This window comes from Neolamprologus brichardi, chromosome 9 (genome assembly GCF_056152115.1).
Source record: "Neolamprologus brichardi isolate AB-2024 chromosome 9, ASM5615211v1, whole genome shotgun sequence".
In the NCBI taxonomy this organism is placed as follows: domain Eukaryota; kingdom Metazoa; phylum Chordata; class Actinopteri; order Cichliformes; family Cichlidae; genus Neolamprologus; species Neolamprologus brichardi.
Genome location: NC_142112.1, coordinates 38,862,651 through 38,877,022, shown reverse-complemented (window position 1 = coordinate 38,877,022; position 14,372 = coordinate 38,862,651). Strand labels below are relative to the sequence as shown.

At 39.9% G+C, this 14,372-nt stretch overlaps 3 protein-coding genes across 5 annotated transcripts in view; all 3 read right to left on the bottom strand.

Annotated features, from left to right (window-relative positions):
* LOC102794321 (NLR family CARD domain-containing protein 3-like) overlaps positions 1-6,304 on the bottom strand; it is a 47,479-nt gene extending 41,175 nt beyond the window's left edge. The window contains exons 1-2 of one of the 2 annotated variants that reach the window (XM_087846577.1): positions 6,192-6,301; positions 3,583-3,680 (exon numbers count right to left, since the gene is read on the bottom strand). In XM_087846577.1, the coding sequence (XP_087702703.1) occupies positions 3,583-3,680; positions 6,192-6,301 (208 nt within the window). Of the gene's footprint in view, positions 1-3,582; positions 3,681-6,191 lie in introns of both variants that reach the window. The other variant, XM_087846576.1, reaches the window with a different exon arrangement.
* The window catches only part of LOC148101642 (protein NLRC3-like), a 148,407-nt gene that overhangs the window by 72,940 nt on the left and 61,095 nt on the right, over positions 1-14,372 (bottom strand). The gene's annotated exons all lie outside the window — the stretch shown is intronic.
* The window catches only part of LOC148101643 (ribonuclease inhibitor), an 84,350-nt gene that overhangs the window by 45,862 nt on the left and 24,116 nt on the right, over positions 1-14,372 (bottom strand). The gene's annotated exons all lie outside the window — the stretch shown is intronic.

The window sequence follows — 14,372 nt, the reverse complement described above, 5'->3', positions numbered from 1 at the left end:
GGGATGAGTAAAAGGTGAGAGACAGCCAGTGTAGACAGTGCATCCGGGCCTGCAGCCTATGCGCTGGTCCCCTTTGATCCACCGTTTGCATCGGGAGGGAATAAGCGTCGAAGGCATTTGGAAGGGGAGAGGGGGTGAGTGTATATCTGCATGTGTATATGTGTGTGTGTGTGTGTGTGTGTATGTGTGTGTGTGTGTCCAGAGTTCAGCTGAGACAGTGTCCTTCGCCCTGCCAGACTAAGTAAACAGTCTTCCAGCCAACCCAGGTGGCCTTGCATGGAATGGGAAGAACAGTCTAAACACAGTCGTTATCAGGGTGTTTTTGTTCAGCTCCAGCCTTGAGACCGCAGCTGGCGCCGAAGTGGTAGCCGCATGAAGTGATGGTGGTTTTTACTTTAGTGCAAACAACTCATCTGAATTTCAAAGCTGTTCTAGCAGTCCGACACTGGTCTCTCAATCTCCTGTTGGAGAGCCGTGAGCTTCTCCATGATGTTATCAATCTTGCGCTCAAAGAGCGCATATGTGTGCATGTGTATCCCATGCTCAGCTGAGAGAAAATGTCAACACGCCTGGTTAAGCAAAGGTCAACAGACTCCAGTGGAGACAGGTGGTCTTGAAGGAGGGACAGAGAGTTCCAACAACACTCCTGTTATCAGGGAAGAATTTTGTTATTCCGGTCAGCTTCGACCTTGGCAGGCCTCCAAATGACAACAGTGGGAAAGCCACATGAGTGAAGATGGTGGCTGTTTGGGTTTAGTGCAAACAACTGCGTCCAATTTTTACAGTTGGTCTAAAATGTCCGTCACTGGTCACCAGATCTCTCAATTCCTGTTGCAGAGCCATGAGCTTCTCAAAGATCTTATCATCTATTGTGTTCAATAAACACAGTCTGAGTACTCACAGCCCTGCCCATCGTTTTGAACAGCTGTAGCCATTTCTTGTTCTTCGATAAGCCAAGTCCAAGCCAGCTCCGATCAGCCAGAACTCTGTTATCGTGGTTCCCAATTGGTAGATGTTATTCACTGACCTCTGTCGAGAGTGTTGCATGACGCAACTGACCATCGAGTATCTGGCAACAAACAACTCCGAAGGACAGTCGGGCTCTTCCGAATCAAGCTTTTCGTCAAGAGGAGGGTGTCAATTTCATTAAGGGACCAGTTGATCTAATCCATAATTCTTTAGGTTTTAGAGAACAAGACTGAAAGACTCTCTGAGGGGTAGAGTTAGATGAGACTAGACACAAGACATGAGAAGCTAAGCAGGAAAGGGAAGGGAAGTAGAGGGGGAAAGATGCGACCGTCTCCATCAAGAGCCGAATGAGAAGGAAGACTGGACAACACAAAAAACAGGCATTTTCAAGAAAAAACTAAGACTCCAACATTTTGATGCAGCCACACATCAATTATAAAACAAAAAAGGATCATCATGGCAGCTGGAAGAACCTTCAAAGAACATGCTCCTGCTGTTTTGCTTCATTTGCAATTTATCAGCTTGCAAATGTGTGAAAGTAAAATTCTAGAACAGTGATTCAAGCAATATCCCTCTCACTGAACATTAATTATACTTAAAACTGGTCTGCAGGAAATGCCGAAATCCTATTTTCATTTGTTTGTTTTGTTTCATTTGTTTTTTGTTTTTGAAACCAAAGATCTGTGATTTTATTTTAAAAGAAGTAAATTGCAATTCCTGAATAATAAATGACCTGATTTTGTGTATTTTGATGTGGTACAGTGAATGAAAGTAATTTAATCAGCTTAATAAGCCTATTTATTCGGTCTGATATTGTCATATTTCTTTTTACCTTAATCATTCATATCTTGGGGTTTGCACATTATAGTAAAATGACTGTGTCATAGATTCGGCCAAACTGTTGCTGTCTGCATGGTAATAACATAATAAACACTATGAATTGGTTTAATGCCTCTCAGATAGTCCTTTCACTGTTAACCTATTGTGGTTCTGTGGAGGAAAAGACTTTTGGATTGCCTGCATCAGATGGGGTGAGGAACCTGTTTGATGGTAAGATTAATGCTTCCAGGGACAGTAATAGAACACTGATTAAGCATATCTCGGGTAATAGCTCGGTTAAGATGATTTCTGAATTTTGATCTTGATTTAATAAAGATTTTGATACAAACTGGTGTTACTGAAGTTCTACAACATTTGTCTAATGAATATGTGTTACCTAATTAAATTGTAAGTGGGTCTAAATTCATCCTCTTGGATAACCCCTAAATGTGGACCACATCATCCACTATAGTATCAAATCAGTTATCTTAATCTGAAAATACCATTGCAAGTCTGTTTGAATAATTTTTTGACTGTTTATGTCACTGAGGGTGGTTTTAGACATGCTGCTGGTGGAGACGGGAGGTGTGTGTACAGTGTTTGGTATTGTGTGTTGTACTTTCATTCTTAAATACACAGCCTCAGATGTCCATTGTTGGAGTATGTTGGAGGACCTGGAAAGTGAGGATGAGATCAAAGAAAAGGAAGGAGGACACAGATATCTGAGATTTCCGGGGATTAAAGGTTTTTTGTTGACTTTCACTATGTAACAGTTGTGTCATCAGACATTTCCGGTTACTTTGGCTGCCGCACTGTTTTGATGAGCTAGGCTGATGACCTGTAAGTACCAGTATCTATTATTTAAAGAGTGACACTTTCTTGGGACCACTGAAAAAGGTTTAAAAGAAAAAGTCCATTGTGATTGAGTATCACACCTGTGAAAGATACAAAGGACAGACATGAGGCTTTCAGCTGGATTGTGGGTTTACATCTTGAAAAGGTGTAAAAGGAGTGAATTGTTAGTATTTATATTTTACCCTTAAGGCTCATATACCCACATTTCATATTACACAATTACCTTTTAACGTCTGCCCAATCGTGTTAACATTCTGTTTTTACCACATGCAATAAAACTGTTTGCTGCCTTAGTGTAGTAGCCTTTGTCTCTGAGCCAGAGAGACGGAGGTCCACGGTGCCATATAAAACTATTTGAAATTCTAACCATTTGATAATGAATTGAAAAAATTTATAATTTGAGCATATTTACCTTCTCTATCATAAAAAACCCAACACCACCAAAAAGCCACTTCAGAGAATTTGAAGTCATTTCCAACTCGTTGTGATAAAGTCACTGAGGTACGCATGACCAGTACTTTTAACACTTTATTTATTAACTATATCTTAAATTTTAAGATATAGTTAAGACTTAAAAGCACCTACAAAAACTGAGTGGATGATTGAAAGCTGGAAATGAGCTCAAAAATACCATGGAAAAAAAGGATAAACACACATAACACACATTTACCCTCACTTATGTGATGTGTAGACCATTTTCCAGTTTGATTATGTTTATTTACTTGTTTGGGTTTGACTAACTTTGTTTTAGGTCACATTTACCCAGGAACACAGAAAATTCTACAGAAAGCTGGGAAACGTCTTGAATGAGCTTTCTGGGATTTCTTACCTGGATGATCAGAACGTCTCAAAGAGTTTACAAATGTTCAAACACACAGTAAATGAGTCATCTGCAGATCTCTTACACTGTCATCTCAGGTCCATGATTGAAGTTCAGTGTTGGTCCAGGTTCATTACTGAAGTTTGGAGACGAATGTTTGGACCAGTCACTCCTCATAGACACACAGCTAGATACTGAAGACTGTGACCTCTGACCTCTGGAAACACAATTCAGATCACATGAGTTTCTGATGAGTTATCTGATGGAAGCTGTTCATGCAGCTCTAAAATAAATAAATAGATGTATTTATAAAAGAGCACTCAGCTAGCATAAATTCTCCTGAGGTAACCATCAAAATCAAAAGAGCTCCCCTCCGAAGAAGAGGAAAACAATGCTGGCATGTGCAGGCCTACATTTAAATGACACATCATTTTGTCTATTTGAATTTACACCTTGTGGTGTGAAATAAATAAAACATAGCAACTTTCAAAGAATTAAATGTAGCAGTGGCCCAATAATTTTTAAATAAAAATAATAAAGTGTTAGGATACCTGCGTCATTAACTCAGTGTTTTGTGTTTATGGTTTTTTGAGTGTTGTTTATTCATTGCTTTCCTTGTAACTTGCTCCTGTTAGGTTTATTTCTGGTTTAGGTTGTCTGGTCTCTGGTCCCGTTCATGCCTGGTCTCGCCTTTGCGTGTCCTCCCCTATTAGGTCAGTCTTGTCTTCTTGTCTTCATGTTTTTCTGTCTGTTCCCCCAGTCATGTCTCTGTGTGTTGCTCTCTTGCCCCTCTTTTTTCTTTCATTCTCGTCCCTCTGTTGATGTTCTTGGGTCGTCTTAGTTTTCTTATCTTGTCTTTAGATTTCTGTTTTCTTGCCTCCCCGGTGTTCCATGTCCCATGGATAGTCTTGTCTCTATGTTCATTCCCTTGTTCCCCAGTGGTGTCTCTGTCACTCCCGCTGTTACCTGTACTTAGGCAGTTAGCGTTTGTGTGTGTTTTGCATACTTCCTGTTTTATTTTGACAGTGTTGCATCCTGTGTTCAGTGTGTTTAGTTTGGCTTTCTGTCTCATTGTATTGACTAGCTTATTTTGCCTATGTGTCTGCATTTTAGGTCCTCTAACCCTGCCTGCTTCACACAACCCTTGGCATAATCATGAAAATTATTTGTCTGTAATTATGACTTCAGTCATTTCATTGTGCTTTCATCTTCTGTTTTTTCATCAAGCAGCAGGCAGCAATCAGCCATCCAGCCCGGAGCATGAAATAACACTACATCATCTCAGGATCACAAATATACAGATATTCATTAAATCTCACTTTTTAGTGCGATTTGTGTTTCTGAACATCACTGCAGAGCTTTTCTATATCAGTGCTCTAAGTCACTTTAATATTCATGCAGGACTGCAGAGTGTCATCAGTCAGGAGAGAGCGTGTTTGGTTCAGTGAACTTGTAGTTCAGTGGTTCCCAAGCTTTTTTTTTGCTAGGCCCCCCTTTGTTTTACAAGAAAAATGTCCCCCCCCCCCCCCCCCCCCCCACGCACAAAGACATCCAACCACACACACCCAAATTTTGCTCCATTGCGGTTTATTTCACACCTCAAACATTTAGTAAACAATTAAGCAAATACAAGTAATCTTCAATAAATTACAGGTAGTAATAAAATAAACTACTAACTCTTTTACGCTACATCCACACCTACACGGGTATTTTTGAAAACGCAGCTGTTTCGTCCACCTAAACGTAGTTTTGAATCACCGAAAACGGAGATTTTTGAAAAACTCCTTTTTCGCGTTTACGTGTGGACGAGGAATACAGAGTTCGTCACGCAACATCAAAAGTATGTGCTTTTTTCACATCATGCTGTGCGCCACGTTATTGTTTACATGAGATGAATTGCAAATAGAGAAAAATACTGTTACTGTTAATCTGACTATCTGCAGGTTTTACACGCAGTTACTGTCCCTCCATTTACAAAGGCAGAGGCGTCACGGTGTGATTATTTTACATGTAGTTGTTTTTTTCCTGTGTAATAATATTCAACATTGCTATCAATACATTTTTCAAAAAGTGCCTCTCTGTGCAAAATGGGTTTAAAAACATAAACAGCTGTGGGATCCTGTTTGTCTGTGATTTTAACTGGGGGAACAAATCGTGGCAGGATCAGCCTGATGTTATTTGTATCCCGCTGTAACTTTACTGTATAAAGAGCTAACATCTCCAACATGTCAGGAGTAGTTAGTCATTACAACAAGTGTTTGTGAACTGAAAATCAAGAATGTGGGATCCTGTTTATCCGTGATTTGGAGAGCCCAGCACTGCTCCCGACGCAGCAAACAAGTTCTGTCGCAGAGACCTACCTTGGTACTTGTGCAGGTGAAGCCAAAGGGAAGATATGCTTTGGATTGGAAGGAAGGTGGTTTGGAAACATATTTGGCGATGCTTCATCTCCTGCTTTGCGTTTGTGTGGAAGTGTGCCAAAAACTTGTGCATTACACTAGCAGTGTCCAAACGTTCTTTTTTCTCTCTCTCTCTTTTCAAACCATTAACCATCAAGGTACCTTCTTAAAGGGAAGGTTATGCCTATAACATTTAAAACTTTGTTGGCTTTTATTTATTTATTTATTTTCGCCCAAGGCTTGCGGGACCTAAACCAGCAATAACTGATTCTACTTTCACAGAAGAATTAAGGATTGTTCATTTCAAATGAACAAGTTCAGTCTCTTACTTTGTTGATCCACTCCTGGAGCCTGGAGGTTGACCTTTGGACTGGTCACTCTTCACAGACAAACAGCTGGATCCAGCAGACTCTGCTCTGTCCTCCTCTTCCTCCATCATCATCCTTCAGTCAGTCTGAGAGGTAAAGCGCAAACACTCAGTGAGTTCACATTAACAGAAGTAACTGAGTTACACTTGCTTTCTTCACTCGGCTGATTTCTGAACTGTCATGGAAACTAGAAACCAGGTCACATGATCCCTATCAGGGATTAGAGAAACCTGACTTCCCCTACTGACTCTGAACACTTTTCTATCCTGATTAAATGTAAGAATAACATCTATCACGTTCCTTTGACAAAACTACTGCCCTTTGACCTCTGACCTAGAGTCTTCCTGTTTAGCAGATTAATCTGATCCTACAGACCCTTCTGAGGTCTCAGTGCTTCAAACTATGAGGATGTTTCTTATCACACAGATGGACGAGGACAACCGACCTCACATGATCTAACACTTGTGTTCATGTTTAATCTCTGATGTAAATCCAACAGGAATTCAACCAGGACATATTAGTTTCACACTGTGGACACAACTCAATTGGTTTCTCTCAAAATCTAAAAGAACCCACCCACCACTTTAATCACACTCTAGATCTTGTTTTAACATATGGCATAGAAACTGAACATTTAACAGTGTTTCCTGAAAACCCTCTCCTGTCTGATCATTGAGTTAAAAAGCCAATTGAGTCTAATAACAGATTAAATGCTATGTTGAGGCTGTCATCTTTAGCATCTACATGGATGTTAAAATCACCCACAATAATTATTTTATCTGAGCTCAGAACTAAATTAGATAAAAAGTCTGAGAAATCAGACAGAAACTCTGTGTAAGGCCCAGGTGGACGATAGATGATAACAAGTAAGACTGGTTTCTGAGTTTCACAGCTGGGGTGGACGAGGCTAAGCATCAGGCTTTCAAATGAATTAAAAGCCTGTCTGGGTCTTTGGTTGATTAATAGGCTGGTGTGAAAGATTGCTGCCACACCTCCCCCTCGGCCTGTGCTTCGAGGTTTCTCGTAGTTAGAATGACTCGGGGGTGTTGATTCATTTAAACTAACATAATCATCCTGCTGCAACCAGGTTTCTGTAAGGCAGAGTAAATCAATTTGTTGATCAATTATTAAGTCATGTACTAACAGACTTGGAGGAGAGAGACCTAATATTTAATAATCCACATTTCACTGTTTTACTCTTTGGTTCAGATGTGGATACTGTATTGTTCTTTCTTTGTAATTGTTTATGTTTAAGTTGTTTGTTGCTGGTTTTTAGTTTGTTTTTTGTCTTTTTGGAAGCTGACACAGTCTCTGTGGAGATGGGTTTTTGGGGAGGTAGCAGGAGGAGAGAAGCTGCAGAGAGGCGTGTAAGACTGCAACTCTGCTTCCTGGTCCCAGCTCTGTATAGTCATATTTTGGGGGATTTAATAAATTTGTCCATATTTCTAGAAATAAGAGCTGCTCCATCCAAAAGTGGGATGGATGCCGTCTCTCCTAACAAGACCAGGTTTCCTCCAGAAGGTTTGCCAATTATCTATGAAGCCCACATCGTTTTTTACTTAACCACAGAGGACATGACAGACTTGCACACTGAAGACATAAAACTAACCAACATAGTGGGGATGACACCGACATGGGAGGAGCCTAAATGGACAAGAACTAAATAGGGAAACAGAGAACTCAAACAGAACAAACTGAAGCTTAAACTATACAAACTAGAACATAATAATACAAAAAGGCATGAAACTGAAAATGCTGGGTCAAAAGACCCAAACAAAAGCAGTTTAAAATATTTAATTTTTCACATGTGTGGTTGTTTATAAAGTAAAGGTGGGGGTCTGCTGTAGTGTAACAGCAAACAACATTTTCAAGGTGGACTACAAAAGTATTATCTCGTACTTCACCATATGAGTTCTTACTTTGACGATCCACAGTGACTTCTCCTTTATTCAGACTTTCTGTGACTGAAGTCAAATCATCCTAAAGGCTTCAACATAGCGCCAGACACAAATGATGCAAACTGAATTATAGTCAACTTCAAACTCATAATCCTTATTTAAAAATATTTTCTTATACACATTCATATTCAAATATTAATCCAAATATAAAAGCGCAGTTTCTACAGCAAAGGACAAAAAGCAGCAGCTCAAGACTCACATGACCAAAAAAACAGAAGTAAAACTGAACAGTGCACGTCAGCACTCTGTGGGCTCTCTTTCAGCTCTCTCTCTGTGTTCAGTTCATTAAAGGTGATTATTGAGCCAATCACAGCTACAGAGCTCACTGTGACTCTTCTTCTTCCGTCTACAGTCCACACAAACAAACACACTCAGAGACTCTGACAGCGAAACTACAACAATGTGGTGTTAACACTCACCCTGCCTCAGCTCCACCGTCCTCCTCCTGCTCTGAAGACAAGCTCAGCTAACACTCATCACTTTTACTTTCACTGCTCCTCCCAAACACACAGGATGCTGGGACTTGTAGTTTTTAGCTTGTGATTTGTAGTTTTTTAACCTTCTGTGTGGTCTTCTTTAATCCATCCAGGACACGCACTGCATTATGGGACAGTTATGTCTCAGTAAGCGGTGGTGCGAGAAACAACCGTAGAGGTAACACTGTGCTCTGTGATGCTGGTGTGAAAGGTAACTCATCTGTGTGTCAGTGAATATAACAAGGTTATTATAACCATGTATGACGTTTATGGCTGTGACAATGAATCATAACATGAAGGCTTCTTGCAAATATTTCACAATAAAAGCATCAGACAGAGGTCTTTTAATGTGAAACAGACACAGGAAATGATGAGTTTGTATAAAGAGTGTAACGCAGTAACTAATGTTGCTTATTAAACATGAGGAATGAGCCCAGGTGATTCATGTTCAGGTAAACAGTCACTGTTGATGTGACTCAAACAGGAAGCAGGAACTCTGATCTTAGTTTGGAGAACTTTGATTGTTTCAGCTGCTCTAAAAATATCAGGATCTTTGCTGCCCCCGTCTCCCAGTAAAGGAGCCCAACATGAGGCCGAGAAGAAAATATCCGGGGTCCCTTTGGACCCGATTCTTAAAAATATTACTTAGTTCTTGAGACATGGGGCTCCAAAATCTTTTGATTAGTTTGCATTCCTAAAAGTAATGAAACAAAGGGCCAGTTTCTTTTTGACATTACAGAAGGGGAAATACAGTGGCTTGCAAAAGTATTCGGCCCCCTTGAAGTTTCCACATTTTGTCACATTACAGCCACAAACATGAAAGACCAACACAAAGTGGTGTACACGTGAGAAGTGGAACCAAAATCATACATAATTCCAAACATTTTGTACAAATAAGTAACTGCAAAGCGGGCTGTGCGTAATTATTCAGCCCCCTTTGGTCTGAGTGCAGTCAGTTGCCCATATAGACATTGCCGGCTTCATCGCTTTCAGACCCCCACTCTTTCACTACTCAGGTCAAACATGATAAGTCACTCGGATAACTTAAAAATGTAATTGTTTGCCTTTTTTCGGTGTTTTATTTGTTCCGGAGTAAATCGGTTTGGCTGAGATCAAAGTTATTCGATTATTAGATTAAATAAAACTTTATTAATCCATCGGGTGGGTTCCTCCGGGATTTTCACACAGCTGAATAAACGTTAAACAGAAAACTGATTAAACAGAAGTGTGAGACGGTCGAGAGTTTACTCCAGTGTCCTGTTATATTTTAGATAGCAAGGAGCAGACGGCCAAGTTTATTCAACTGCACCGAGACAGCGGCGACGCAAATCTGAAGGCTAGACCGTCCCATTTCACAGCCTTGCACTTCTGGCCTTCTCGGTCTACGTGGGCCAACGAATTGGGACACAGCTCATGTCTGACAGCAGTTTGAAGAGGAAATGGATTCTGTTCTTCACTCATCACCTACCTGACAGCTGACACCTCACACCTGTTTCTCACCTGCAGGTCAGACAGGAGGACACACAGAGGATGGAGGGAAGGAGGATGGATCTGCTAGTCTGAAAGTCGGTCTGTCAGTTTCTGGTCAAGTTTCTGTTCAACAGGAAATATAAACAGAAGCAGGATTCATAGCAGCCTCCACTTGAACAGCAGCCTGCTTGAACTGTCTGCATGTTTCTAGCTGATCTCTGTTTCCTGCTGATGTCACAACTTCTCCATTTTATTTGAAAACTGGAGGTGAAGATGGCAGATTGTTGGCTAAAATGGATGTCTGTGGCATCCTGCATTTAATGTTCAGCATCCTTGTGAAAAACCTTTAAAAGTTGTTTAACATGTCCAAAAATCCAAAACTGTTACAGATGACAAAGATGTTGTTTCTATGAGCTCGGCTGTACCTGCTAGTTCACATTTCAGTAGTAATGTTGATGATGAGGATCTTTATTTTTCATTGCTTTAGTTTTTATTCCACTGTTTCAAGGACATGCACTTAGTGGGGACAGCGTACTGGACAGGTCCCAGTCTGTCTCGCTCTAAGACAGCTGGGTTAGGCTCCAGCGCCCCCGCAAGCCTGAAAAGGATCAGCAAAAGTGGATGGATGGAGGGTCAGTTTATCAACATTAGAAAAACCAACATACTACCTGCCTTAAAGGTGAAATGGATGGGCTTTATATTTGCTCAAAAACTAAAGAGACTTTTCTGCAGCATTTCTCTCCCGACTTCTTTGCAGCACCTGTCACACATTTGATCTTCACAGCAGGGCTGTACCATATCGTATACCATACTATAGAATTTTGACATATCAGCTATATAATGTTACTCCTACTTTATAGATCTCCATCACCCGATCCTCTTAAAACCTCTTGGAGTTGGCAGCACTCGACTGAGCCATTTTGTGCAGAAGAAGATTCAAATGATGCTTTAAACTCCTGATGTTATCTGAGCTCAGATCCTAAAGCCTAAGTCCAGCCCTCTGCATCTTCATTCTTGTGGAAAAGCAGAGCAGATGTTGTTTTCAGGAGGATGCTGCTATAATGGCTTTAGTTCCTTGCAGGTAATTATGACGACAGCAGAAGCAGCAGGAACAACAAACAGCCCAAACTAACAGACAAACTATTAATGAAAGTCCAACCCAATCTCCTCCACCCTCGTCTCCTCCACTATTTTCATCTTCATCTGTGAAACCTGCAGAGCAGAAACAGTGTGTGGACAAAGTTAGCCGGTATTTCTTTTGTTACAGGAGTTTGAAACACATCTGCAGCTCATTCAGAGGCTTTGGGGCTGTAAACACTTCATTTTCAATCAATACAGCCGATCTCACAGCTGCTGGATGTTTCTTTGAATCATAAAAACATTGAGACAAACAAGATGATCATGAAAATCATATTAATGATTGATTTGGCCTGTGTTTGACGCTGAACTGCGGGAGCTCCTGACATTGTTTGTTTATTTGTTTATTTATAAGGAACCCCATTAGCTTCCACAACAGTGGTTGCTAGTCTTCCTGGGGCCCAAACCATCAAATACCACGGAATAAAATGTTACACAATGAGTTGGATGCAAAATATCCACATAATGTGGCTCTTACATCCACAATAAGGTTTTACAATTCTGAAAATATAAGCATGTAAATATTAAAAATTATAAAAAACACTCAAACAAAATACACAATTTCCATTACAAGTGACGTTACCCTCTTACAACATTTACAAATAAATTAAAAACTGCCTAAATAGGTTTTTAGAATTAGGCTTTTTAAAATTATGAATAGAAGCCAATTCTCTAATTGCATAAGGCAGCTTATTCCACTGAGAAGATGCTCTAAATATAACAGAGTTTTTCAAAAAGTTACTTTTAACTCGAGGAGTTACTAAATTGTGGTTAGTTGAGAATCGTGTAGCATGATTATGTATTTCATCTGGATGCTGCAACTGAGCATAAAAAAGTGTGGTGTGTTTACCAGTATTGCTTTCTTTAAAAATACAAGTAAGCCATAGTATAATTTAGCTTGTACAGAAAGCCAAGAAAGTTTATCATGTAATTTATTGATATCTGTATGATATGAACACCTTAACACTAATCCGGCCGCCTTGTTCTGGACTAACTGAAGTTCAGATCTGTTTTATTAGCTGCTGACCAAATGATTGAGCAGTACTCTAGATGAGATAATACTAGTGCATTAATGACATCTTTCATAATTGAAGAAGTAATATAAAAGGAGCATTTCCTAGCTATAGCTATGCCCTGTCCCATTTTCTTAATAACAGAGTTGATGTGCTGAGACCATGAAAGGTGGTGGTTTATGGTCACACCAAGTAATTTAATCTGGGTGACCTGTTCTAATACTGACCCAGCTATGGAAAGGTTTAGCTGTGGGCTGTTGACTAAGCGTCCTCTACTTCCTATTAACATGGATTTGGATTTAGACACGTTTAAAATCATGTTGTTTTTACTTATTCAGTCAAACACGTTCAGCAAATCTAGTTGTAACACGCTTGTCAATTCAGAGTAGCTGCTGGCTGAAAACATGGTGGAATCATCAGCATACATTACAAGATGAGATTTATCCAGGACGTACGGCAAATCATTGGTGAAGACTGAATAGTGAAGTGGAGCGAGGCAGCTGCTTTGGGGTAGAGCACAGTTCATTTCACAGCCCTCTGAGAAATAACCATTATAATAAACCTTTTGCCTTCTTCCAGACAAATAACTTTCCATCCAGCACAAAGCAGCTGGTGAAAATCCATAACATTTTAGTTTATCTATCAAAAGATCATGATTTATAAAATCAAATGCAGCACTAAAATCCAAAAATACCACCCCGGCCAAATTCCCATCATCTAGATATTTATACCAGTTATCTGTCACGTGACTGAGAGCTAAGCTGGTGGAATAAGCAGGTTTGTAAGCATGTTGAAACTGAGTGAGTAACTGATTTTCTGTTAGGTAATGTTGGATTTGTTCATAGACGATCCTCTCCATAATTTTACTTAGAACGGGGAGCAGACTAATCGGTCTGCTATTGACACCATTAAAAACGTCATTCTTGTTTTTAGGAATGGGAATTATTTTCGATTCTTTCCACTGCAATGGAAATGAGCTGCATGCCAAAGATCTATTAGATATGTGACATATAGGAAGGGACACAAACTTGGCTGCAACTTTGAGCAGTTTGCTGTCTGTGTTATCAGAGCCGGAGGATGTATCAACAGGAAGTGATATCAATAAGCGCTCTACCATCTCCACATTCACTGCCTCAAACTTAAATTGGCATTGCTCATTATTCATGATAAGATCCTGTATAAGTGATAAGGTGGGATCGCCTCTGCTCATATTAGATTTTAAATTTGTTATTTTATTGCTGTAGTAATTCACAAAATAATTGGCCTTAGCTTTACTTATAAACATTCCACCTGTGTAGATGTGAGACACCACCAGAGCAAGATCTCTACCCATTATATTCTTTAAAACTTTCCACACCTTCTTGCCGTCCTTATTGGCCTCCTTGAGCTTAAGTTGATAATATTCTCTCTTCTTGCGCCTATTCAATTTAGTTACTTGATTTCTTAACTCGCAATATCTTGCCCACTCTTGTGGACTGACAGACTTGTGCGCTTTTACTTTTGCTATATCTCTTTCTGACATTGCAGCCTTAAGTTCATTATCTAGCCAAGTTCTTTTTAACAGTACATCTCCTTAAGGGGGCATGTTTGTCAGCCAGGTAGCAAAAGTTTTCAATAAACATAGATAATCAGGGTGACGCTCGAGGCAGATGTCAGTCCAGTGAATTTCCTTTACGTTGTCTGCACTGAAATTTTTCCATGATCTGTGAAAAATAATCTTTTGTGCAGTTTTCAGTGGTTTCATTTTCTTGGTCAAACCTACAAGATTATGGTCACTATAACCAACTGGAACAGAAACAATATTTGAGCAATGCTCAGGAACATTTGTATATATGTGATCAATACATGATGATGACCTATGACCTCCTGCGTTGACCGTGACCCGGGTGAGAATGTTGACGATCTGAGACAGGCAACAAGCCGACGCTGATGAACTTATCTTTTTCCTTAAAGGACAAGAAGGAGCTGACCAATTGATATTAAAGTCTCCTAATAAGAACATGTCTTTGTTTTCCTCAGTTACTCTTTCCAGCATTTCACAGATTCGTTCTACATACAACATATTACTACTTGGGGGTCTGTAGCAGC